A 24,967-nucleotide genomic window follows, 5' to 3' on the forward strand; every position below is an offset into this window, starting at 1 on the left:
TGAGAAGAGCCTGGCCCCATCCTCCTGACACCCACCCTTTCAGTATTTATAAGTTTTGATAAGGTCACCCCTCAGACGTCTTTTTTCCAGACTGAAGAGACCCAAATCCCTCAGCCTTTCCTCATAAGAGAGATGTTCCAGTCCCCTAATCATCTTTGTAGCCCTCTGCTGCACCCTTTCCAGCAGTTCCCTGTCATGACCATGGGCCCCACGTCTGGGCAGCTGTGGGTCAGCCAGGAGCTGCTGTGAGCTGCCGAGGGCAACTCCATCCACAGGGAGGGGGCTGGGGCATGGCCTGGCCCGGCCCCACACCCTGCTCGGGGCACCTGCAGCACCCACGGGGGTGCTCTGCGCCTTCCCCGTGCTCTGCAGGACCGGTCTCCAGTGGCACTACGAGGAGGGGGCGGTGATGCCGAGGTGGGTCTCACCTGGGGTTCGTGTCCTGGCTGGAGCTGCGCCTGGAGCCCCTCGTGACATCTCCTGAGGGCTGGTGGCGAAGGGAAGCAGCTGGCGGCTGGAGAGGGCAGCGGAGAGGCACCCAGTCCCCGGGGAGGGCAGCGAGGAGGGTGCTGCTGGGGAGAAGGGGTCTTGGCTGGTCCTGGAGGTCCAGCACCAGGTGGAGTGGGGCAGGAGGAGCAGCCCAGGTCTCTCCTGCAGCCTCGGGGCTCACTGGGCACCCCAGGACCTCTGTTCGGGTGCCTCTGGCCCAAACTGGTCCCTGGGACTGCGTGGCAGCAGCGTGGTGCTCCCGGCCCGGGCTGATGGGGACCCGCAGCTCCACCGTGCCAGCGCCCAGCCCTGTCCCCCCAGCCAGCGTCTCCTCCAGGGACAGCCGGGGAGAGAGCGCGTGTCCCTGCCCGCACCCCGCGGCAGCAGAGCCCGAGGGGCAGCTGGATCCATCCACCTTTTGGGGTGGAAGGGGCTGAGCTGCTGGGGCACGGTGGTGCCTTCGCCAGGTCCCACAGCGACCATTCTCCTGCCCCCGAGAGACAAGCCCTGCGGGGGTCCGTTTTATTTGTGAAATTTCACTGCGTCTTCCTTTCTTGAACTTTAAATGCCCATTTCTGTTGCAGCCCCAGCTACGGAGCTAAAAATCATAGAATCATTTTGGTTGGAAGAGAACTTTCGGATCATCGAGTCCAACCATTAACCCAGCGCTGCCAAGTCCACCACTGACCCGCGTCCCGCAGCACCGCGTCTGCCCGGCTTTTAAATCCCTCCAGGGATGGCGACTCCGCCACTGCCCCAGGCAGCCTCTTCCAATGCTTGAGAATCCTTTTGGTGAAGAAATTTTTCCTAATACCCATCCTAAACCTGCCCTGGTGCCGTTTCCTCTCATCCCATCACGCGGGAGAAGAGACCGACCCCCCCTGGCTGCCCCCTCCTTTCAGGGAGCTGTAGGGAGCAAGAAGGTCTCCCCTCAGCCTCCTCTTCTCCAGGCTGAACACCCCCAGCTCCCTCAGCCGCTCCAGACCCCTGCAGCAGCCCCAGCTGTGCTGCCCCAGCTCAGGCAGGGTGGACAGGCCACCCTGGGGCTGCCCCCTGCCCGCCCCCCCCCCAACGGGAGCCCAGCTGGGGGGATGGCTTCACCAGCACACCCACCATCAGGCTGGGGGCAGCCACGGCCTCCCTTAGGGCCAGAGGAGCGTGGGGCTGGTACCTGGTGCCCGGGAAAGGCTGCAGGGCTTGTGCCGGGGGGACCTGAGCCCTCCTCCCCCCGGGGCAGCTCCCCGCTCTCCCAGGGGACAGCCTCAGCCCAGGGCGCTCAGCTCTCCCTCGATGGCGGCGCTATTAACGCTACAGCAGAATACGCACGGTCCTCGGGCTCGGGGAGCACCCAGGTCCCGCAGTCAGGAGCCAGCCTGGCCCCCGCACTCCGGAGCAAGGCCAGATGAGGAGTGAGGGGAGAAAGCGCTCCTCCCGCCTCCCCAGAGCCCGAGGCTGCAGCTCAAGGGCAGCGGCCGGCAACCACAGGGTGCCCCGAGCCCAGGTGAAGGTGGCCCTGGAACACTTGTCCCCAGGGCAGCGAGCAGCAGCAGTGACAGCCCAGCACGGCCACGCAGCCCAAAGACACAGCCCTGGGCCACCAGGCAAGCGGCTCTCCCTCCTGTGGAGGAGGAGGGAGCAAACCCCCCAACAGGCAACTTCCAGCACAATTCAATTGAAAATCGTCATTTTTCCTGCCCTGCACGGGCTGCGGGCTCAGGCCGGAGTCCCCGGGTTTCCCCATCCATAATTTGGAAATACGTGTCTAAAAACCACTGCCAATGCAGTGCGATTCTTTAAAATTAGACAATCAGTACTTCAGTCCTCTCTCTCCCTCTGAGCTATGGAAGCAATACAGCAAGCCCTCGGCTAGTTATTCATTTTATTACAAATAAGCATTTAATGACCAAGTCAGTTGCACAGTTTTGGCCAAAACAAAAACATTTCAGGAGAAAGAAAACAAAGTTGTGCTACAGACAAGGATGATCTCACACTGCTAGAGGTCCGGCCGCGGCCCGGCCGGTGTTTGTTCGGAACAGAGCGCATCTCCACGGGGCTGATCGTTTCCCCAGCACCGTTGCAATTGGCACACAGGAAGAATGCTCAAAGCTTTCCGGGCTAAAAGCAGCTTTCCCGGGTATATGTAAAGTAATTGAGGAATAAAGCAAGAGGGGCTGTAGGAAAGATCACTTAAGATGAGACAGGGCAGTGTTTAATTAAGTTTGGCATCAGACACCACAGGAGTTAGGACTCAGCCAGGCTCCAGCCATGCAGCTTTCTCCAAACGTTAACCAACTGAAGAGTTCTGAACATACGACGCTTCGGACAACCGAGACGCTTTCTTCCTTTCTTCTAAATTACCAAAAGACCAAAAACGCAAAAGGCGGGGGGGGGAAATAAAAAAAAAGGATTGGAAAGCTGAGCTCGCCAGCGCAGGACAGCAAACATCTACACCTACACCTACGGCCGGGACTGAGTAATGGAGTAATGGCGTCGGCAAATCCCCACGGCCCTCCCCGTGGAGACAGCTCTTGGTATTGCATCAGGTGCGGGACACGCGGCTCCGCCAGACAGAAAAAGGCAACAGAAGGCTCCACTTGCAACCAACGAAAAGAAGCACCATGAACTGTTCAGTCCAAGGCCGATCCCGACGGGAGCGGTTAAAGGCAGCGTCTGGAAGTAGTTCACTTTCTTCTCTGTACCTCCCCTTGATGCAAGGAGTTGAGATTTCCCAGCCCAAGAAGCAGCACCAGCAAACACTGGCATGGAAAGGGCTGACAGTTCTGCCTCAGTTCAGGCAACGATGGGCTCTCCTGACAGTTTTGGGGGTTTTTTTGTTTTTTTTTTTTTTCCCCCTCCCCACTTTTTTTCTTCCCCCTGCCATGATCCAAGCTCATCACATCCCTGCAGAGTGACGTATCACAGTTAGAGCTGATCATGTTCCAGATTGACTCTATTCCAGGATGATTTTCCTGGTTAAAAGTTCATTGCCGGCAATGAATGCACCAAGACCCCCAGTGCCACAAGTTTTTAAATATTACTGAAAAAAACAAAACAGAAAATTCTCCCCCCCCCCCCAAAAAAAAAAAAAACCAAACCCAAAACACAATGACTGCATAAAGCTGAACAGGCCCATCCTCTGCAGCACAGCACAGCTCAACCACTGAGCGAGCCCCCAAAGTCGAGTGTCACCCCCATCGTTTCACCAATAAGCAATAAAGGCTGCTGCGGGAGCAGAAAGGGGGGAGAAAGCAACTCAACTGCCAGTGCCCAAGATCTAAACTCATGCCAGCGTTACCATGTGCTAGAAAGGAAGCGTGCAACTGGATTCTCCCCAACACATCAAATCCCAAACCCAAATTTGCTTTTTATCTCCAAGACGGTGCTAAATGGAAGAAAGTCTAGAGGCGTGATGAGCTCTCCCCCAGAAATAACCAGAGTCTACACAGAAAATAAACAAAGGGCAGAAGAGCTGAGGAAATAAAGGGACATGATTTCATAACGAAAATAATAAAACCATAACTTAAGAAAGCCCAAAGCTGACAGTGTTCGAGCTATTGCTGTAAGAGTGCCTGGAAAATCTAATGAAGACTCTTCTCTTCAGCGAAGACACATCTGGAGAAAGAGAAAGAAAAGGGGCAGGAGTTACTGACAGTGGAGAGCAAGAGGCTGGGATTGCGCAGCACACTGGAGCCTCTTACACACGTCACCCCGGACAAACACAACACGGGGGACCTGCCAACACTTCCCAGCACAAGAGATGTCTATTAGTTTTATAGGGGCACGGTGGCAACGTTAAGACCAGCGTATCACAGCCCTGAGAGGGCAAGCTCGTTCTAGAAGTCGGTGTTTAAATAAATGCTAGGGAGTGAGCACTGTTCAGCTGAGAGTTAACTACGTGCCCTCCCAGCACCGCCCATGGCTGGTACCAAAGGAAAATCTTCATTACGCTGTGGCTATTAAGAGAGTTGAGCTGAGACATGCACCAGCCGGCCGGCCAGGGGACACACCACGCGTGCCAGTGTCACTTTGCCTACGGCTTCATTTGGGGACAGCCCTTAAGCCTCACAGCACCCAGACTTGTCACATTAAGGAGCACAGCGGATACTGTCAGCGAGCCAAAGTTTCAGGATATCTTCAGGAGGATAAAAATTTACAGAGAGGCTTTTAGTTTGCTGCCGTACCAGCTCTGCAACAACCCAACGCCCAGTGACCCCAGCTGCCTTCAGCGCCGCAAAGGCCCAGTCCCGTAGCCAGGGATGGGCCAGTACTTCTGTGCCAGACTCGGGCTAACCCTCGTTTTCACCCTGCACTTAATTTTGGAAGCGTGTGTTACACGAAGGAAACGGGGAGGGAGGAAGGATCGGACATCCCTGGTCCCCTGGCATTCAGCAATAAACCCCTGCTCTCACTCGACATGTGTGTGCACAAACGCTGCTTAACTTCTCCAAAACCGCCACACAAAACCAGCCAGAGCAGCGGGAAAACGCCCTACATCCCCAATGACCTCCCGCACAAAGGGAGAGCTCACTGAAAAATTAAGTCTACCTTTTTTGCCGGTGGAGTTTGAACGCTAGGGTTTAGCGTCCCTGCCCCCAAACACTGGATTATACACAACCAATTTTGACATCCAAGCAACATCTGCAGCAGCTGCTGCAATTCAGAGCCCAAGTCCACTGGTTTGAGAGAGAAACTTGAAGTTTCGAGAAATGGGGGAGAATGGCTATTTCAAAAATGTTACTTGGCAAAGGAAAGAGAACGCTCCCAAAATACTAAACTTTCTAAATCCAGTACCCCCTTGCTCAGCTTTGCCTCCATTTTCAGGAACGTGTGCTATATTTGTGCTTTGTTTCTTTATTTGAATTTAATCTCAAACTCCTGCATCTGTTTTTATACTTTATTATGTGTCAATTTGCTGAGGAAATACCCGCCCACATCTGTTACACAGACACGAGGTACTGTGCATCCCTCAGCACAGCTGGAACACGTGCGTGAGCACCAGCACTTTTCATAGTGTGCCAGTTTCTACCAAGCGATGCGAAACATTCAGACGCCAGGAGGAAAGACCAGGCAAGAAATTTTTTCCACGAGGTTGAGGTTATTAAAAGTTACCAGGAATCAGTCATGATTTACTGATGGAAACTTCAGCTCCGTTATCTCCAAGTCGGGCGAGCTGCTGCCACTTCTATCGCTGTAGGTGTCCCTGCAGAATTCAGAAAGATTTTGGTTTATGGAGCTTTATTCGACCTAGATTTGCATCAGGAATTAGCGGGGTTTGGTAGTAAGTACTGCTAGCTGAGGCTGAAAAGCCGAGCACACAAAATTCCTTGCATAGCTGTCCCTTTGGAAATAGGGCTGAGTCATCATCAATTTTAAGGTTCATGATTTAAAAATATTACAGATATAATAGGCATTTTATAAGGCAAAGTTATTCTAAATGAAATTCATTAAACAGGGAACAGGAGACTGGTTAACCACCCATAAGCCATTCTAATTCAGCTTCCCAGTAACAGCTGATTGCCTTTAATCCATTAAACAGCTTTTTCAGCTTCACAGCACAATTCAGATCGGAAGGGAGCTCAGGACAGCTACAGCGCAGGGACAGCTATCAGGTCAGACACGGCTGCTCAGGCCTTTATCCAGTCGCATTCTGAAATCCTCCGAGGACAGAGACTGCGCAGCCTTTCTGGGGAACTTGCACCAATGCGTGACTGATCTAATGGTGAACAAGAATTTCCTTATATCCTGTCAGAACCTCTCTTATTTCAACTCATATCCATTGTGTCTCATCCTCCCACCATGCACTTCTGTAAAGATCCTGTTTTCACCTTCTTGCTAATGTTTGTGTAGGTGCTGGCAGGCTGCTCTTAGTCCCCCGTAAAACCCTCCCTTCTCCAGGCTGAACAAGCCCAGCTCCTTTGGCCTCTCCTCACCGGGCAAGTACTCCAACCTCCTGACCGCCTTAGTAGCCCTCAACTAAATTCTCTCCAATTTATTGGTGTTTTACTTGTACTGGGTGACCCCAAACCACACAGAATATTCTAGGTGCGGTCTAACAAATGTCAAAGTGAAGAGAGATAATCGCTTCTCTCCATCTCCCGTCTGTGCTTTTACTCATTCAGCCAAGGATGCTGCTCGTCCTTCCTTTGCTGCCAGCGCACACTGCTGGCTGATGTTCAGTTTGCTGTTTCCCAAGACCCCGTCAGCAGAGCTGATCCCCAGCTGCTCAGTCCCCAGCCTGCGTTACTGCAAGGGATTCCTCGATGCAGGACTCTGCGTTTGTCTTTGCGAAACCTCATCTGGTCCCTGCTGGCCCACTGCTCCAGCCCAGTCCCCCCAAACAGCGATCCCATCCTCAAGTGCGTAGTCCGTTCCCCGCTATTTGGTGGCACCTGCAAACCTCACGAGGGTGCAATGAGGAGACTTACCTGAAAACGTGATAAGAGTTACAAGGGCACAGGAATAAGCGGGAGTACAGGCTGGCCTGTAACTGCCACCAGTATTTTTAGATTATATGCTAACCATGAAACAATTTGTGACCACAATCACAGAAGACTCCAACAGCAGGTAATACTGACTTAAGATGCTGCAGTACAGAGGAAACTTCAGCTCCTCTGGTGTGAGAAGCCATTTCAAACTCAAGTGTACAAAAGCAGGAAATTAAAATATCCCTCAACACTTGGAAGCATTGAAAGGAGGCATCTCCACACAGAAACTCCCTTCAGAGCGGATCAGCCAGAGCACAAGTGACAGCCGTTGTCCAGACAGCAACACGAATTCCTGCAGTGCGGCTGCATTGCAGCTCGACCCAGAAAGGCCAATACTTCCCTTTTTGCATTGATTTAGTTTAATACATTCAGTGTTATTTCTCTTCTGCATTTAGTTTGGGGTTTTTTGTTTAGTGCATGTTAGCACTCCAGCTACACAAGCAAATCCTCTGTGTTCTCTTCTATAAGGAGGAAAATGGGTCACCACCAAAATGATGTTTACTTGTTGCGTATTCCCACATCTGCTGAGCAGAACTGCAGAGCATTAGGGAGCAGGAAGTAAACGTGCCATTAAGTCTACTCAAAACATAAGTTTCTTTGCAAGCTGAGAAAAAAGAAAGCTTAAGTCAGCAGAACAAAAAAACGAAGCTGCAACCACCAGGGCCCATTCCTTAAACCAGCAACACGAACAAGTTTCTTAAGGACCAGCCTGTACCTAGGACTTGTACAAGGATCACGGGGAATACCCCACGAGGTCTCCAATCACCCAAACGGGCAGGCCCAGCTGCAGTTTCCTCAAACACCTCTGACTGCCACAAGACTGCAGTTACGCTCCCTGAATTCGGGACCTCCCTGCAGGGCAGCTCTATGGGACTACAATCAGTCTGAAAATGTAAGACAAGAGGCTTCAAAGAAAGAGTGGAAAGAAGAAGTGCTGCAAACACCCCCTGGTTACCTCGCAGTAACTCTATGCCAGTAGGATTCTCCAGTTTATCCTGTAGCAAGAAGCACTGCCCCAGGAGAGTTCTGACCGGTGTCTTCCTTCAACCTACCTGGGTGAGAGCCTGCAGCCCTTTTGTAGATAATGTGTGAGTCTTCCTGCAGACGCCAAGAGGAGGCCGAAGTATGGGGGAGATGGCTTAATTGGTCTGGAGAGGAATTCAGGATGATACTGAACACCAACGAAGAAAGGATGCTCTAAGAGAAAGAACAGAAAATATTGATGAGAAGTCTCTGAAGCCTGCGGCTGAACTGCAGTTAAAGCACTGATCGCACTGAAGCCTGATGATGGGGAAGAGGTGTCGTTTCTATTCTGCCTTTTGTCCCTAACCGGACAGCCACACGGGATTCTTTTTTTAGTGTAATTCTGAGAGAGCCTGGCCTGGTCACACAAAAACCTCCTCAATTACCCTCCAAACACTTTCCCTTGTAAATACCTACACCCACAAACTAATTGCTTAAGTACTCACCTTCCAACTCAACCACTTCCATTCGCTCTCCCTCCTCATCCTGGCCTACAAACTTCAAACCTTGCTCTTCAAAACACTTTTTCAATTCTGGATTGACCTAGAAGACCAGAAGCAAGAAAACTCATGATCTCTTGTCTTTGGATTGCACAGAAAAGCTCGACACCTACAACAGCATTTTTACCTCAAATCTGTGTCTATGTCTCTCTTCCAAGAAATCATGATCTCCATACAGCTTCCCTGCACCAAAAGGAAGACATTTCTTGGAGCAAATGTCAAACAGTCCACACGAGTTTGGCAAGTTTTAACAAGTTCATATGAATAGCATCCATGAGAATCTGCCACTTCTCGGGGGACCAAATTCATTGATCTCCACTTCACTACCAGAACAAAGCCTGCAAATATTGACCATTCGAGGATGCTCTAACACTCCCAGGTCTCCCTTCCCCATACCCACTATACATGCACATCGTTCCCACGAAACACTTCCAAAAGAGGTAAGAAATGCCTTACTCATGATTGAATTCTTGGTTTGGAAGAGCGTTCTTCTCTTGCCAAGCCTCATGGTTCCGCCCATTTGCCCAGGATTATGTTCTGGCATGTCTATGACCTGCAGAAAGCATTCGGAGAGGGAGGAGAGGATGAGGGAGGAATAACAGCCCGGGGCAGACTCTGAAACGTTAAAGGGGGGAAAAAAACAACATCCATACAGAAAACAAGCAAATCACCCCACGGAACACTGGGGCTTGGCACGGTAGACCCAAAAGAATAGATTACTTCGCAGAGTCATTCTAGTAAAGGCTGTGCAGGACATACGGAATGTTTGCAGGTATTCAGGAAACTTTTGCATAGGAAATGGTCTCAGTCAAAGCCACACACTAATACTGTGCTATTTACTGAACTAAATGTTAAACAAATCAAATTTACAGAAAAAAAAACAAATCAGAATCACTTCTACTTTGATACATAACTTCATAAGCTGGTTTTTTTTGAAACTCTTCCCTTTTGAGTAGCACTTTAAATTATAGCAGAAGCCAATCATTACAGTGGACCCTGGACAAGGCACATGGAGCCTGCAGTATGAGAAACGCAGGTTCAGAATTCCGTCCACAATGTTTCAAGGAATCCATGCCTGTCTATGTTAATTTCTGAGATCATAACCAAATAGTTATGCAGTGGAACTTGGATACCACCAAATCTTTAACACTTACTCTGTGAAATCAGTTAAGCTTTCAAACCGCCCTTTAAGAACGTTTTACCTCTTAGAAAACACCTTGCTTTATGAAAAAGTGTGATTAAAAATGAAAATATAAAAATATTAGTCTTCAACTATATAGTACGCACTGCAATCTTCTAGGAAGCAGCAACTGCCATACATTAACTAGGCAAAGACATTTGCTTTTCACATTAGTAAATGATGGAAGACAGGCTTAAAAGCCACAAGACATAATAATTAAAACTATTAAATGTACTAACAGGCATGTGCGGAGAAGCCTAGCACAGTAAGGATATTAGAAGCAAGTCACAATAAACTCACCACTGGATGAGCGGTTTTGGGGTCAAATTCTGTCGAGTTCGCATCTGCAACGTTAGGTTCATCAATTAGAAACACAAAGTTCCTCACAGCATGACATGCATTTACAGGATCTCCCCCAGGCACAGCTGCGCCTCGTCCCCGCGCTTCTGGCGAGCGGCAACCTCAGGCGTGCCGAGCCACTCGCACAGAGCTGCCAGCTCAGCCCCCGGCAGCAGAAACAGGACTCTGCCAGCTTTGCTTGATTCGAATTTCTGAGGCTGCCTGGAGGTTGCAATCTTAGGGCAACCAGTCTAGTGCAATGAGTGGTGAAAGCGAGGATCATTCAAGAAAAGCACACATTCGACAGCTTAGAATAAATAAATAAAGCCAAGGAGGGGGAAGGGAGCAGAAGTACTCTGAGAAACACGTTTTCCCCTACCTTCGCTACTAGCGAGACTTGGAATCAGGCTGAGAAACTAAATTTAGCACTCTGTAAAGGGAGTTTTGACAACAGGGACCTCGTCAATACAAGCAGTGGAGCCCAGAAAGCAATTCAACCCACTGAAGTAGGTGCAACGGCATGGGCGCTGCATTGCTTTCTGGTCTTTATTCCTACTGGCTATAATGGGAATTTAGGATGTCCAGCACACATAGGCACAGCTCCACTTAGGTGTTTTCTTCAGGAGCTGAACCTCACTCTAAGCCACAGAAAGTTTTCTGTCATTACATGCATGTCTTACTCCATTGATTTTTATTTGAATAGGATAAGGGAATTGTTCTTTTTCCTTTGAATTAGCAAAGGGAATTCTACACACCTAGAAAAAAAAATGAAATCTACCTACCAATGAAAAATTAAAAGTTACAGGTATTTAGAAAGTCATAGGTATTACTCAAGCAATCAAAGAAATGACCAAAACCCAGGAAGGGTTTTGTGCAATTACCTTGCCAACCAAGAACACTGCGCGCAAACTCCACAACTGCTAACTGCATTCCCAAACAAACTCCTGCAGAAGGAAAGGCAGAACACAGATGTCAGGATATGACATGAGCCCACAGGACAACTGAGCCCATATCACAAAGCGCACACACCTTCACAGTGCCATCCCAAGTCAGAGGAAAACCTGCATGAGACAGACCTTTGACTTGGATTTAGGGCTCTGTTCACTCTGCACCAAGTAGTTCTGACAAGTTTTACTCCACACCTCCCCTCCCCATCCACTCTGCCCACACATTTCCAGTCTCTCACCACGTCCGTTTCATTTAAATGCAGTCACATATTTCTTCATGCCAAGACCACCACAGTCTCCTCTGAAACTTCCTCTGAGACTGCTATCCCCTCATTATAGAGATGTCATCACATCCCAGCCAACCCTGACCACTTCAGAGCTAACCACAGATGACAGCTGTGTTACCCAGTTAAGCTGAGCATAGATCATTGTCTTTCTCAGCCAATTCTCTTCAAAATTGTACATTCCAGATACTAATGAGAATCACTAAAGCTCTCACTGCAGGCCAGTTTGGCTGTTATTCTTTTCTTTATTTCTTTTTATGGATGAAAACACGTTTCTCACCTAAGAAGGGTTTTTTCTGTTTTCTTGCCCAGGAAATAGCTTGAATTTTGCCTTCTGTCCCTCGAACACCAAATCCACCAGGAACCAGAACTCCACTGCATGAGGATGAAAAGATTCCATTCACACAGGGCTCACCAGCATGGTTTCCCCCCAAAAACACACCACCTCTCTCCCACAAAATCTTGAGCTTGCAAGACGTCGCTCCTGAAAAGGGCTTTAGAGTGCCCTATGTGGCAAGGCCTGTCTGCAGCACAGTTTCCATATAACTTCACATGAGCCGTCACATAAAATGTCACAGAATTTTCAGGGAAACATTTTATAAAAGCACATTTTACCTTCCCAAGAAATCCCAAATACAATGCAGGTTACAATACTAGAATCGTACACATCGCATGACCCGCATGCTCTGCAACAATCATGTTTGCAAATTTATCACCCAGCCAGGCCCGTGCTGAGGAAGCCGCTGGCTGCAGTGTCAGGTTCTCCAAACCACAGGCACAAGGACAGCAAATTCTGCAGGAGGTTCTTCATTCTCCTGGTACCAGCCAAAGCCTGCTTCCCCGAGGGCTAACAAGCCCCACTTGTTCTTGTTTCCTGGGCTAACTCTTGGCACTCTTCTGCATCCTAACACTTTTTCCCCTTCTCACACTTTCTTCCTGAAGAACTTTTACACCTTCCATCCTCTCTCTTTGGCTTTAATAGCCGTTGCCAGTACCTATCCTTTCCCCTTATTTCCTCTCACCCTGTTTCCCCACTAAGCCTGTGCACATCCTCATCTGCACGATCCTCTTCCCTATTGCTGCCTTTCACAATCTCCCTCACTTATTTAACAACTCTCCACTTTACATCTTATCCTGTTTCATGGAGAGATATTTGGGGCAATGTCAGGGTGTGCTACTACAGTGCTAAGAAAACAGTCTCCAGGGAGGCTCATAATTCCAAAACTGTCAACAGCAGCAAGTTTATCAGACATGCTCCAAAGACACGGCCAGAGTGTAAGTGTCTTACTCAGCACCACACAGCTTCTGCCATGCTTCATGGTATCGGACAGGTTCTTCCTGCAGAGTATCTGGCTCCAAGTCAGCAGAGTCAATATACTGTGAAGAAATCCAAAAAAGGATGATGAGATACTGCCACAAGAGTGTGCAGGGTCCGCATAATTCTCATTAAATGAAAATATCATCATTCCTCCTGGATAGCTCTGGAATTGCTTCCTACTGGATATGCTTCTGTTTTTTCTGGGCTGATTTCCTGTCTGCTAGTCAGCAAAACTGCTTTCCCCCACCATCATACTACAGATTCACAAACAGAACCCATGTTTTTCCTATGTTCCCCTCTCTGCAGCTTTGCTGTGACATACGTGAAGTCCACGAGACCCAAACTCATTAAATGGGAATGAAGTCTTACTGGAGCACAGCAAGATGGGAACACAAGGCTATGCAGAAACAACGACCCACACAGCAAGAAAAAACTGAATCCCTTTCTCATCAAATATGCACCACTTAACCTTCAAGACGGACTGAAGAACAAACGGGATATGGTGACACACAGGCTATTGTAATTAAAGGATGTTATGACCAATGCTACATATGGAAAAAACCTGCAAATTTTCCAGTTTCTCATCTCCAGTATCCTGGTATCTCTGAACTTCGGAATGTTCTGGCAGTTTGCTAACCCTTCGGAACAACCATTTTTGTCTTTTTATTTTTTTTCCCCCAAGCTTGGAATACTGCTAAACAGTTTTTTAACCCAACATAAGATCTCCATGCACAGCGCTCACAGAACCCGTTCCCCTTCTGAACCATACAAATACAGCTGTATCAGGAACTACCCATCGATGCATGAGCAGGGTTTACCCTTCACCAGTCTTACTTGTTTTTCTTCTTTTCTCTCCACTGATTTTGTGAGTTGAAAGGTAACCCAAACGTAGAACAGTGCTGTTGTAAACCAAGCACCTACTTCCATGACTCACTGACATCATGAAACCACTGGACATTTAAAAAGTATACTTAAACGTAAGTAAAATTTCTGACAACTTATAGATATTTCACACAGTCAGAGCATCTAGCTACCACCAAGACCCTTAACAGCCCCTTTGTAGCCAAACCAGCATTAAAACCTTAATAAAGCCTGATGCAGAAACATCATAAAACCTGTGAGTACCACAAGGATAACAGCAACAACCCGAAAAAAAGGATCACGTCCAACAACTGTCAGAGAAGTTAAAGCAAACCGTGCCTTCTTCAAATATATCTAAGGCTCTACCACAGTTCAGCACGCAACACTGAGCACTGAAGAGTTCCCATCAATTATACAGACACCTTGTATATCTTACAGGATGAAAGGCTGGTTTGCTTTGAAGCTGTTTTATGCCTGACAACAGATGTTTTGATGCTATAATCCAAGGACAATTTTAAAGTTCACTGGCTGAATCAACTCTCCCTTACTGTCTATGCGTTTGTGCAAAACTTAATTAAGATGGGTAGCGCTGTAAGTGGAAGGAGTCGGGGGGGGATTTTTTTTTTAATTTCCCCCCCCCCCCCCCCCCCCCCCACGCACTCACCCCTACCTTAATGTCAAGTTTGTGGTTGATAGCCAGTGCAGAATGCTCCAGTGCTTTAATGACAGATGCGTAGGAATCTGAAAACTTGGTGTATTTGCCAACAAGCGCGATGGAACATGTTTCAAGGAGACGGTCATACCTAAACAAAAACAAAACACAAAAGGCTTATTTCATCATTAACAGGAAATGGGGGCAAGAATCACTTACATTCTATTTGGTTTTTCAAGTAACGTAAACAGTTGGGCTCTTGAAAGTCAGAGAGATGATGACTTTGGAGGAGACAACCTTTTATAATAATTAGGACTTTAAACATCAAAGCAAGATTAGAGGAAAGAAAAAAAAAATGTCTGAGAAAGAGAGTTGCAGAAAACCATGTATAAATTAACTCATCTCTCCTTATGCAGAAAAGCCATTTTGAGTAGATCCAAACTGTCTTTTCAGGAAGCTGTATTAGACTCAAAGTCTGCAGTAAACTATTAGGACCAAGGATCAAAGCACAACTCCGCATGTGTTTATACTGTACAGCATCTTCCCACGCTGCTTCTGACTGAGTTCACTTCAGCAGCTAGAAATACAGAAAGGAGTTCTAGAGTCCTACGGTTGTACTGCCCACACTTTCAACCCCCAGCACCCGGCAGCATTCTTGGCTACAGCTAAGAAATTATTTCAAGTTTTTTTCAGAAATGCTAAGTTACCTTCAACCAAGATGGTTATTGAGGGCTTTCCCCATGAAAAGAAAATGTTATTGGCAGTGGTGGCCTGTGTCAGGCATATAAATAAAGGGAAACATCTAGATTTTGAAAATTCATTTCTTGTAAGGACAAACATACTTAAGGCTTCAGAAAGGGCCTGAATGCCGACTGAAAAGACTCAATTCACAATTTCCCCATGAACACAGAGTCCATTCCCCACAAGGAAAAAAAAACAACACCGTGTTCTAGGAGTCTCAGACAGAACAGTTACGAAACAGTTGTTCCACTTGCTTTAAAGCATACTCCAAAGACAGATTTTTATTGACACCCCTGATGACTCCTACATATGCCTACAAAAGGATTTCAACACTTTGTAATATCACTGGGTCTTTTTGTATAAAAAGGGAGGGCAGAGCTGTCCACCTTTTAATTACCTCAAACTTGTTTTGACATAGACAGTACTTGACCAACACAAGACAAGGAACTCAGTAACATTATCTTACAGGATTCTTATGCTGAAGAATTTTTTTTTCCCCAAACAGTTAAACATCTAGGAAGAAAATACATATTTGTAGTAAAAAAAAAAAAAAAAAAAAAGAAAAAAATTGAGCACATTAAGAACACTCGAGGAACATGAAGTAACACTCATCACCTAATAACCAACGACCAAGAAGAGAAACTAATCTGGAGTCTCAACTCAAACTACGCCCAGCAGCCCAGCTCACCTGTCAGCCATTTCCTTCCACTTCATGAGCATCCTCCTGGGCTGCCTCTCAATAGGAAGGTCAAGCCTGTGTCTGAAGTAGTCAACAACTCCCTGCTCCTCTAACAACAGAGGAACCCGGTAGATGGAAGAGACATCATGAACACAGATGACCTGTTCATAAAATATGAATGTCATTAAAACACATCTAAGTGCTTCTGCAATTATTTTTAGACAGATATTCAGAGAGCTTCTATCTCTAGCAGACAACCGTATGACCAGCTAAACTTCCAGGAAATAACATCTGTTGATAACAGCGTATGAATAGCTAAATACTAGTTTCCATATACTTGAAAAGGTCATCCTTCAATACTTCCCAGGTATTACTGCTCGCTGGAGCTCCTTGGGAATGGCTATAACACGATAACCTAGCAGTGAGAAAGTCAGCTGCTATGCAAGTTATGCGAGCACACAGCAAAGTTCAAAGAACACTTCAAAGAGACTTCTGTGATACAGCCTTTTTGTTAATCCCAGCTAAACTGCCCACAAGCCCCGCTTCCCCATTCCCCACCACTGTCATTCTTAACCAGGGCTTCCAGTTTGATTAAAGCCCAGGGAAATCTGTGATCTTAATACAGCGATAAGTTTTACAGGGGGTCCTTCACCTAATTTAGGATTAAACAATTATCACAGAATCCCAGACTGGCAGGGGTGGGAAGGGACCTCTGGAGATCATCCCGTCCAACCCCCTGCCAGAGCAGGGTCACCCACAGCAGGTGGCACAGGAACGCCTCCAGGCAGGTTTGGAATGTCTCCAGAGACGGAGACTCCCCCACCTCTCTGGGCAGCCTGTGCCAGGGCTCCGCCACCCTCTCAGGAAAGAAGTTCCTCCTCACGTTTCGATGGAACTTCGTATGTTCCTATGCTTGTGCCTGTTACCTCTTGTCCTGTCGCTGGGCACCACTGAAAAGAGCCTGGCCCCATCCTCCTGACACCCACCCTTTCAGTATTTACAAGCATTGATAAGATCCCCCCTCAACCACCTTTTTTCCAGACTAAAAAGACCCAAAACCCTCAGCCTTTCCTCATAAGAGAGATGTTCCAGTCCCCTGATCATCATGGTAGCCCTTTGCTGTCCCCTCTCCAGCAGTTCCCTGTCCTTCTTGACCCAGGGAGCCCAGAACTGGACCCAGCACTCCAGCTGTGGCCTCCCCAGGGCAGAGCAGAGGGGGAGGATGACCTCCCTCCACCTGCTGGCCACACTCTTCTTGATGCACCCCAGGATGCCATTGGCCTGCTTGGCCTCAAGGGCACGTTGCTGGCTCAGGGTCGTCCTGTTGTCCACCAGGACTCCCAGGTCTCTTTCCACAGAGCTGCTCTCCAGCAGGTCACCCCCAACCTGTACCGGTGCATGGGGTTATTCCTCCCCAGGTGCAGCATCCTACACTTGCGCTTATTGAATTTCATAAGGTTTCTCTCCACCCAACTCTCCAGCCTGTCCAGGTCAAGCAAAGAATTATGAGTAAAGAGTACTTAGGCCAATGAGGAATATTTATGTCAATGGTTCTAGCTTCTGCAGAAAAGGAAAGATGGCTCTGGACAACTGTCACCTGCCCATCAAGAATGAGACTGTACTTTAAGGATCAAAAATATACTGGCATAACTATTTTTAAATCCTCATTTCTCCCAACTCAAATGAAAGCAGAGTTTAACACTGCACCAGTAAAACCCCCTAGGCTGCAAATTTTCTTCCTTCACAGTCAATAGCATTTACTTCTCAATTCAAGTGCAACTGCAGTCAGAGAAACAACTATGTAAAATTGCATTAAACTTCCTGGAAAGTGCCAACTTACTTTCAATTCCTGGCCAACAAGAGGTAGATGCTGTACTGCTGACACATCAATATTATTGTCAGCTAATTCTGAATGCAATACTTGAAACCACGAGGCTCGCTTTCATCTCACTGGATGAGAAACTAATAAAAATGACTTGACAGAGCCTGGAATTGCGAAGAGATACTGTGTCTTTCACAAAAAGACAAAATGTTTCAAGCTACAGCTGGATTGGCAAGTGCTAGTATTTAGCCTACAGACAGTTTGATAATTTTCCAAGGTCTACCTCAGCCTATGCTATGCAGAGTAGTCTCAGTACAAGAAGAATCATGCTAACATGGAATTTTTGCATATCACATAACATTCAAGTGAAGCAACGCTTCTCTCAAATCCCATTTCAACTTTTCTGTGCAATGTCTCCTCATGCAATCTTGGGCAGAAGAATAATATCAAAAGAGCAGCGTATGAAATACACTCATGTATCCTTTAAACCTAATTTTGGGCAAGTACTCTTTGGCCTCTGAATACTGAAAAACCTCATTCTTCTGTATGCACAGAAGGAATGCGGAAGGAGAACTAAGGTCAAAAACAGCTATTCAGAAAATACCTTGGATTCCATAGAATTCTTTCTCTAAGCCTACGCTAACTACCTTATAAGAAAAGCTGGCTGCTGGCATAAAAAGGACAATTTTTGTAATGGTTACATGTGTAAGGAATGTAGGGAAGACAAAGCAGCAAATGAATTATGCAGCTAACAACAGACACAGCTAAAACACAAAAACACTCTGCTCAGATAAAACTCCACTTAGCATTTGACAAACAGAATAGAATATTTATTGCAAGGAAGTGCAGACAGCAATTTTTACCTGTTCTGGTTCAACATGACAGAACATGGAAATCTTTTCTTTTACTGAGGTATCCAGTGGAGTGGAGCACCTGCAAACAATCTAACAGAACAGCAACATCAAGGTTGTGAAGCAAAACAGAAGTACTCAGACATTCATATAACAAACCTCTATAAAAGCTGTCTTTCTGCAGTCTCTGTGACTTGGGAAAAAAAACCCAACAAACTAACTCTGTTACTTGTACTTGTTTATTACCGATATAGAAGAGCTCTCAACCTAAGCATTATTTAGACTAGGATGTTGTTGTAACGTGCCAGTACTGTATTTTTAATTTCAAAGCCATGCAGCAAACCTTACCAGATCTGGTGAGAGACCAAGACCTCTGAGTTCACGAACACTGTTTTGGGTGGGTTTAGTCTTCTGCTCTCCTGTAGAGCTTGGCTGGTCAGAGAAAAGCAGAAGTTGGTATATCAAATTATGATCGTATGTAGCAATGATTCATCAGGCTAAGTGGGACCCTCCACCCTATTCGTCTTGTAAAAACTTTGACCCAGTTCTCAGACAATTAACATGAACTCTAAATAACCCTGTACGCTATCATTTCAATTTCAAATATTGAAAGAAACTAGAGTTCAAGTCTGTACAAAGTAGGTAAGCATAATAGTGAGGGAGAAAACAGAGATACTAAGGTATTTATTCACTGCTCCCTGCAAATACCTAAAAAATTTCTAATTTTTTTCTCCTGGTCTGGACAGAAAGGTAAAGAAAGAAAGAGAACAAAGATTGATCTGCGCTCCAGTAGCTCTATCAAGTTGCTCTGTCAAACCCATTTCAGAGACAAGGAACACTCATGCTGTCTAGTATTGTTAACACAACTACGTAAGAATTTTCTTCAGCAGTGACTCCTGCAATAGAGGTTTTTGTTTGGTGAAGACTGTAAACTGTCTTCAAAACCAGAGCAGATAATACAGATGAGGTTATATCAGGCATTATATGGCATAAAACACCTTCATATGGATCTGGCATTAATTGGAGTTCACCTCATCCACTTGGCACACAATGACATTTTGTTTTTCTTTGTGATTCCTAATTAACTGATTCTTATCATAGCACCGCTTCATAATACCTTTTCTTAATTGAATCTCTGAACCAAAGGGCAACTGCCACTCAGATTGTTATGGCTTACATAGCAAGCAGATGTGAGAGTCTATGAAATCACTGTTAAAGATCAGAACACACATTAAAAATATTGTCTAAGGAGAAAAAAAACCCAACAGATTATGTTTCAAAACAGAGTATTATGTTTTGAAAGTTATGTTACAAAAATAACCCAACCTATTTAATAAACTACAGCTATCGTAAACTTGGGGGGCACACATAGCAACAGAAATATTAAAGAACTCCGGGAAGAGCTTGGAATATGATCTTATTAATAAGTCCAAATGGCTGTGAAGTCTGTCTATATCACTGAAGTGTATATTACCTTTGCAGAAATAAAAGGCTATGCAAATGAAGGGAAACCGAAAGTTTTAAGCCCTAGAAAGCAAGTTTACCTGCAAAAGCTAGGAGACAATTCCATGAAGAAAAACAGCAGTTAAAGATGCAAAACTGTATTTTCTACAGCTCCCAACTATTTATTACACATTTACACACTTTGAAAAGTTTCTGCTCACTTCTCGCGAACCTTTTTAAATATGTAACCATATATTCTCTGCATTTCTTCCACAAGTTTCTACATATAGAAATATATAAATATAACAGTGCCTATAGATATAGCATTTCAGAAATGCAGATTTAGAAAGCAACTTTTGGATTGAGGAAGCCCCTGACCACAACATTTTAGGTCCTTACCTGGGGAACTAGACTGACATGAATGTTACAAAAATTCTCTCTTTTGGCCTTGAACTGGAACTGGCGGAAAGCTTCAATGAAAGGCATGCTTTCAATATCACCTACCGTCCCACCAAGCTAAGAAAGACAGACATTTAGAATTAAAGTTAGTACCAAAACATCATCTACTGAATTGGTACGCTAAACCATACTAAAACATACATAAAAGGGCGTTAAAACATCTCCCCAGCACCTCCCTATGATTCCCTAAAGAATCATCAACACCAAGATGAAAAGCAGGATTTACCTGCTTGTACTACTTCCACAGAATCCAATATACTCCAACTGTTATTTTAAAAAAGCCACAAGAAAACCAGCTTCTCATATGGGCAGCACCTCTCCAGGGACATTAGCTTTGTCTCTATTCTCTCTTCAGGGAAAAGATTTAGGTGTTAAAATTATCATTTACAAACATTAGGGGGCACTGAGAAGCAAAATTTCTGTTTATATAGAGTGGTTTTGGACACAGGCAGGAACAGAGAAGCAAAATTTCTGTTAAGTTTTAGAAACTATATAGAGTGGTTTTGGACACGTGCAGGAACAGAGACACAAGGCATTCTTTGGAGCAGTGACAGACTCCCGTGCGTTGTCAGACAGTGCCTCCTAGGTACTTCAGGATCCAGGCCTGTAAATCCTGGAACAGAAATTGGCACTCAAGCTGCAGGGAGAGTCCTAAGTCACCATGACCCGGGCACTCTGACAAGCTCCCTTTCTCCTGCATACCCTGCCAGCCAGCTCAGCAGCACCACCTCAGAGCCTTCACCCTACTCTGTCTCCTCTGCCAGCAGGACATCCCATACAACACATGGGAAACCAAACGGGTTCGTCACCACTAACTTATGCCGTTCACTTCTCTAGGTGAACTAGCCACTCCAAAGCTCCCTTTACTGCTAAGGAGGAAAGACAACTGCTTCCAGAGGGTGATTTACCCACCCTCCCTCTACCCACCAAGGAAGAAGAGGGCACAGCATGATTAGCTCAGATTTTGGCCAAAAATTCATTCATTCACATTACGCTAGAGAACAAAGCATCTCAAAAATGTAACTGTCTAAACCCAAAGTCTTTCTCTGTTTGGTTTCACAGACCATTCAAGAGATTAAACTGAATAAGGGAGGCTAGCAAGGGGGATTTTTAACCAACTGAACAACATGCAAAGCTGAACATTTCTGTAAGAAACTTTTACAGTGCAAAATATGCATATAGTTCCATTTACTCCATAGAAGAAGCAAAACCATTTTACTTATTTATTTTAAGAGCTACAAACCTCAATGACACAAACTTGGGGTTCAATGCCATCTTCATCTACAGGAATTCGTGCCTGCCTCATTACCCATTCTTGTATCGCATCTGTGATGTGGGGAACAACTGAAAAAGAAACCCAGGGAAGGGTTAAAGCCACAACCCATGCACTTTTCTCCCTCTAACTCATTACAGAGCAAATTATTGAAAATAACTAGCCAGAGTTCCCCATATGACTTGAGCAATGATTTGTGTCTTTAAAGAAGTATGCATTTTTGAAGTGATTATTCTTGGCTGTGATTTTCAAGAGAAGTGCCTTGGCAAGAAATGTAATCCTGCCTCAATTTAAACACATGTAAGCAATGTTTCCTTTAAGCTGGAAGATTCAAGTACAAACAGTTCTCTCCTCTAAGCAGAGACAGTCACTCGGTTTTAAACTGTCTGCAAAAGTCCTTATCCAAACCAGCTATGGCGGATGCTTAGAAAGGGAACGGACTGATCTGATCCTCAAAGATCCTTTGGGTTTTCTACTGACATGACAGTTATCAAAATAAATAACCATTTTAACCAGCTAACAAATAATCCACAGGGGTATTAGTCTGAAGTCTGTATTGGCTACGTTAGACAGTCGGACCCAAGTCCGGCATACAGTCCAAACAATAGGCAGTATATTGCTGAGTACTGGAAAGCCTTGAGGCTTGAACCTGACTCAGTACGGCACGCGCCACTACACCTGCACTGGTGCATCTCCTACTTCCCCTTTTAAAAAACAAACAAAAAACATCACAAGGATTGTGCATAACAAAGACCTCAAGTTAAGATGCAACCAGGACAGAAATATAGACTACATTTCTAAGCATCATGAATTAAACTTCACGTCACCTTGGACAGTTTTGCCAAGATAGTCTCCCTTCCTCTCCTTGTTGATGACATACTGGTAGATCTTCCCAGTTGTCAAATTGTTGTCTTTGGTGAGTCGGATATCGAGGAAGCGCTCATAGTTACCAAGGTCCAGATCCACTTCCCCTCCATCATCTAGCACAAACACCTCCCCTGCGGCACACGGGAAAAGGTACAAGCGCACATGTCAAGGGGAAACAGTCCACATCAGCAATCTGTTGGTTTTGCCTGTGACAGCTAGAATGTAAGGAAACACCTTCTTTGATTGCTGCATTAAGTTTAGGAGTGGCTAATAAAATGAAAAGTCTGATATAACAAAGGGGACTCCTACATTGAGGACTGAACCCCTCAACGAGGCAGCAATGACAGAAGCCCAGAGAGCACATCTCTGCTGTTTGCTGGTGGCACAATCAGCCCCAGAGCCACTGACAGGCTCAGCCTGCGGGTCCCACACGCAGGACCAGACACAAACTCTTCCCCCATGCAAAGATGATTCCTCCCAAGCAAAGCCAGCCCCGGCACCCATCTGGAAGCCGCCGGTACCCAGCTCAGGGCCACTCGCCGACAGCTCAGCCCCACGGCGCCACTCACCGTGCTCGTACGGGGAGAAGGTGCCAGCATCGATGTTGATGTAGGGGTCGATCTTGATGGAGGTGACATGCAGCCCGCAGGACTTGAGGATGGTGCCGATGCTGCTGGCGATGATCCCCTTGCCGATGCCCGAAATCACCCCACCGGTGACCAGGATATACTTCATCTGCCTCGCTGCCTGACACCGACAGCGCCTCAGCGAGGGCTCTGCCCCGGGCAGGCGGGGACAGACCCGCTGCCTGGAGGAGCCCCAGGCCCCCGCCATTCCTGTCAGCGACCCCCCCCGCCATTATTATCAGCGACCCCCCTGTCAGCAGCCTCCCCCGCCACTCCCTCCTTGCCAGCGACCACCCCCCGCCCCGCCATTCCCTCCCTGTCCGTGAGGGCCGGTGCCCCCTCTCCCCCCACCCAGCAATTCCCGCCCTAGCCGCGGCCCCCACCCGTCCCCTCCGCGTGGTGCCCCCCGCGCCTGCCCGCACGGTGCCGTCCCCCGCCCCTCACCTGTGCCCGCCGGGGCGGCGCGCGGAGGGCGAGGGTCGCGGCGCGCGCGCTGCGCTGCTGCCGGCCGGCTCGGCGGGGCAGCGCATGAGGCCGGCGCGCGGCGGGGCGCAGGCGCCGAGGGGCGGTTGCGCATGCGCAGGGAGGGGGCCCTCCCGCGCTCCCGAGGGGCGTGGCCCCGGTAACCCCCGCCCTCGGCGCCTCGCGCGCGCATGGCAGCGGCGGGGTCCGGGCTCGGCGGGTTCGTTTCCTCCGTCCCTCAGGGACCCTGCTGGGTGCGGGGGGAGCGGCTCCGGGAGGACCCGCAGCCCCGCGTCCTCGGTCATGGCCCGGGGGACCTGGAGGTGGCCGGAGAGGAACGGCAGAGGCCAGGCCGGGGGTGGGAGGGCGGGTTGGCCCTGTCAGGAGGAGGATTCGGCCTCCCTTCGGGCCGCGCCGTCGGAAAACGCGGTTAGTGCTGCTTCGTTTCTCCGTGAAGAGCTCCTCTTGCTTCCTTCTGTTATGCAAGTGGCTCATAAGTGAGAAGAATATGAGTCTCCCGCGCCCTTTTTGAGGAAAGAGCGGTGATGTGCGCTGGCTGTGAGTGTCCGGTGGCACATCCCGGTAAGGCACGGGGAGGATGAGCTGTTCCAGGGCTGGGTCTAGGTGTCCCCGCTTGTCCCATTTCATGAGTGGGGCAGAAGACATCTGCCTGTGGCAACTGCTTTGAGGCTGAAGACAAGCCCTTTCTTTCAGAGGTGTGTGTAAGCTAAATGTCGGCATCCCCGTTTAGACACATAAACCATTTCCTCAGTGCCTGACTGAGGCCCCAGGGGTCAGATATCCAGTGGTGCTTAAGAGATAACTACACTCAGTGGGAGCTATTGTGAACATTAAATGGTGTGGAATAACGGTGACCCAGAAAAGTCACATCACTAATGTCTCAAGTTATGCAAAATTACATCAACTTTTTAGAGAAGTGAGGCAAAAGCAGTGGTGTTTCACCCTTAGTAAGTTTTGCCCTTATAACATCTTGTTCTCAGCTCTCAGGAAAATACAGATTGTGAGTATTTTCCTTTCAGAAATGTGAAATGAGATTAAATGGATCCGCTCTGTTTATTTAACAGGATTTGATTCACAGCGGAACAAATAAACTGGAAAGCATTGCTCAGAGGACTGGCATAGTTCTGGTGAACGTTAATGTATTACTGGGGCTTCCTTATGGTTTAGGTGCCCATTGATGCAGGGAAATGCTTATTATTATATTACATGTATATAATATTAATCATGATTAGAACAGTAATAAAGTGTTATATAATATATTCCTATACTTCTATATTAATATATTTTTTAATTATTACATTGTATTATAATCCCGATTACAGGTATTGTGATTTGTATTTTCTCTGAAAGGTACATTTAACTTTTTTTTTTTCAAGTGAGGGCTTTTCTTAAGAAATTCATTTTGTTCATCATTGGGTTTACATTTTTTTTCTTTTATTGCCTTAAAATTCCACAGAATAGTAGATTTTGCCTAATCATAATATCTGCAAAATGCAAGCCCTGATCTGCTGGCGGAAGGAGGCCTGTCGAACCTGCTTCTGCGGGCCCTCATAAATCCACGCAAAGAGTATAAATGATAATTATCAGATGAAGATGACAAATGCGCATGTACAATTTTAAGCAGGTGACGGAGTTTTATTTGCCC

At 46.9% G+C, this 24,967-nt stretch overlaps 1 protein-coding gene across 4 annotated transcripts; it reads right to left on the minus strand.

Moving 5' to 3' along the window:
- Positions 1-2,349: 2,349 nt before the first annotated feature.
- CTPS1 (CTP synthase 1) lies at positions 2,350-23,409 on the minus strand. 4 transcript variants are annotated; one of them, XM_074562819.1, is made up of 19 exons: positions 23,284-23,409; positions 22,783-22,956; positions 22,174-22,344; positions 21,317-21,417; positions 20,014-20,130; positions 18,520-18,603; positions 18,184-18,264; positions 15,508-15,659; positions 14,097-14,229; positions 12,536-12,624; positions 11,528-11,622; positions 10,898-10,960; positions 9,978-10,021; positions 8,954-9,050; positions 8,625-8,680; positions 8,444-8,540; positions 8,027-8,171; positions 5,599-5,689; positions 2,350-4,101 (listed from the first exon to the last, which is right to left on the minus strand). In XM_074562819.1, the coding sequence occupies exons 2-18, from the start codon at positions 22,946-22,948 to the stop codon at positions 5,605-5,607; spliced, it is 1,776 nt and encodes a 591-aa protein (XP_074418920.1). In that variant the 5' UTR covers positions 22,949-22,956; positions 23,284-23,409; the 3' UTR covers positions 2,350-4,101; positions 5,599-5,604. The 4 variants fall into 4 exon arrangements, with proteins under 4 accessions (XP_074418920.1, XP_074418922.1, XP_074418921.1 ...); XM_074562821.1 differs by having other exon boundaries at positions 22,783-22,960; positions 23,284-23,400; XM_074562820.1 differs by lacking the exon at positions 20,014-20,130.
- Positions 23,410-24,967: the final 1,558 nt, after the last annotated feature.

This window comes from Larus michahellis, chromosome 19 (genome assembly GCF_964199755.1).
Source record: "Larus michahellis chromosome 19, bLarMic1.1, whole genome shotgun sequence".
NCBI lineage: Eukaryota > Metazoa > Chordata > Aves > Charadriiformes > Laridae > Larus > Larus michahellis.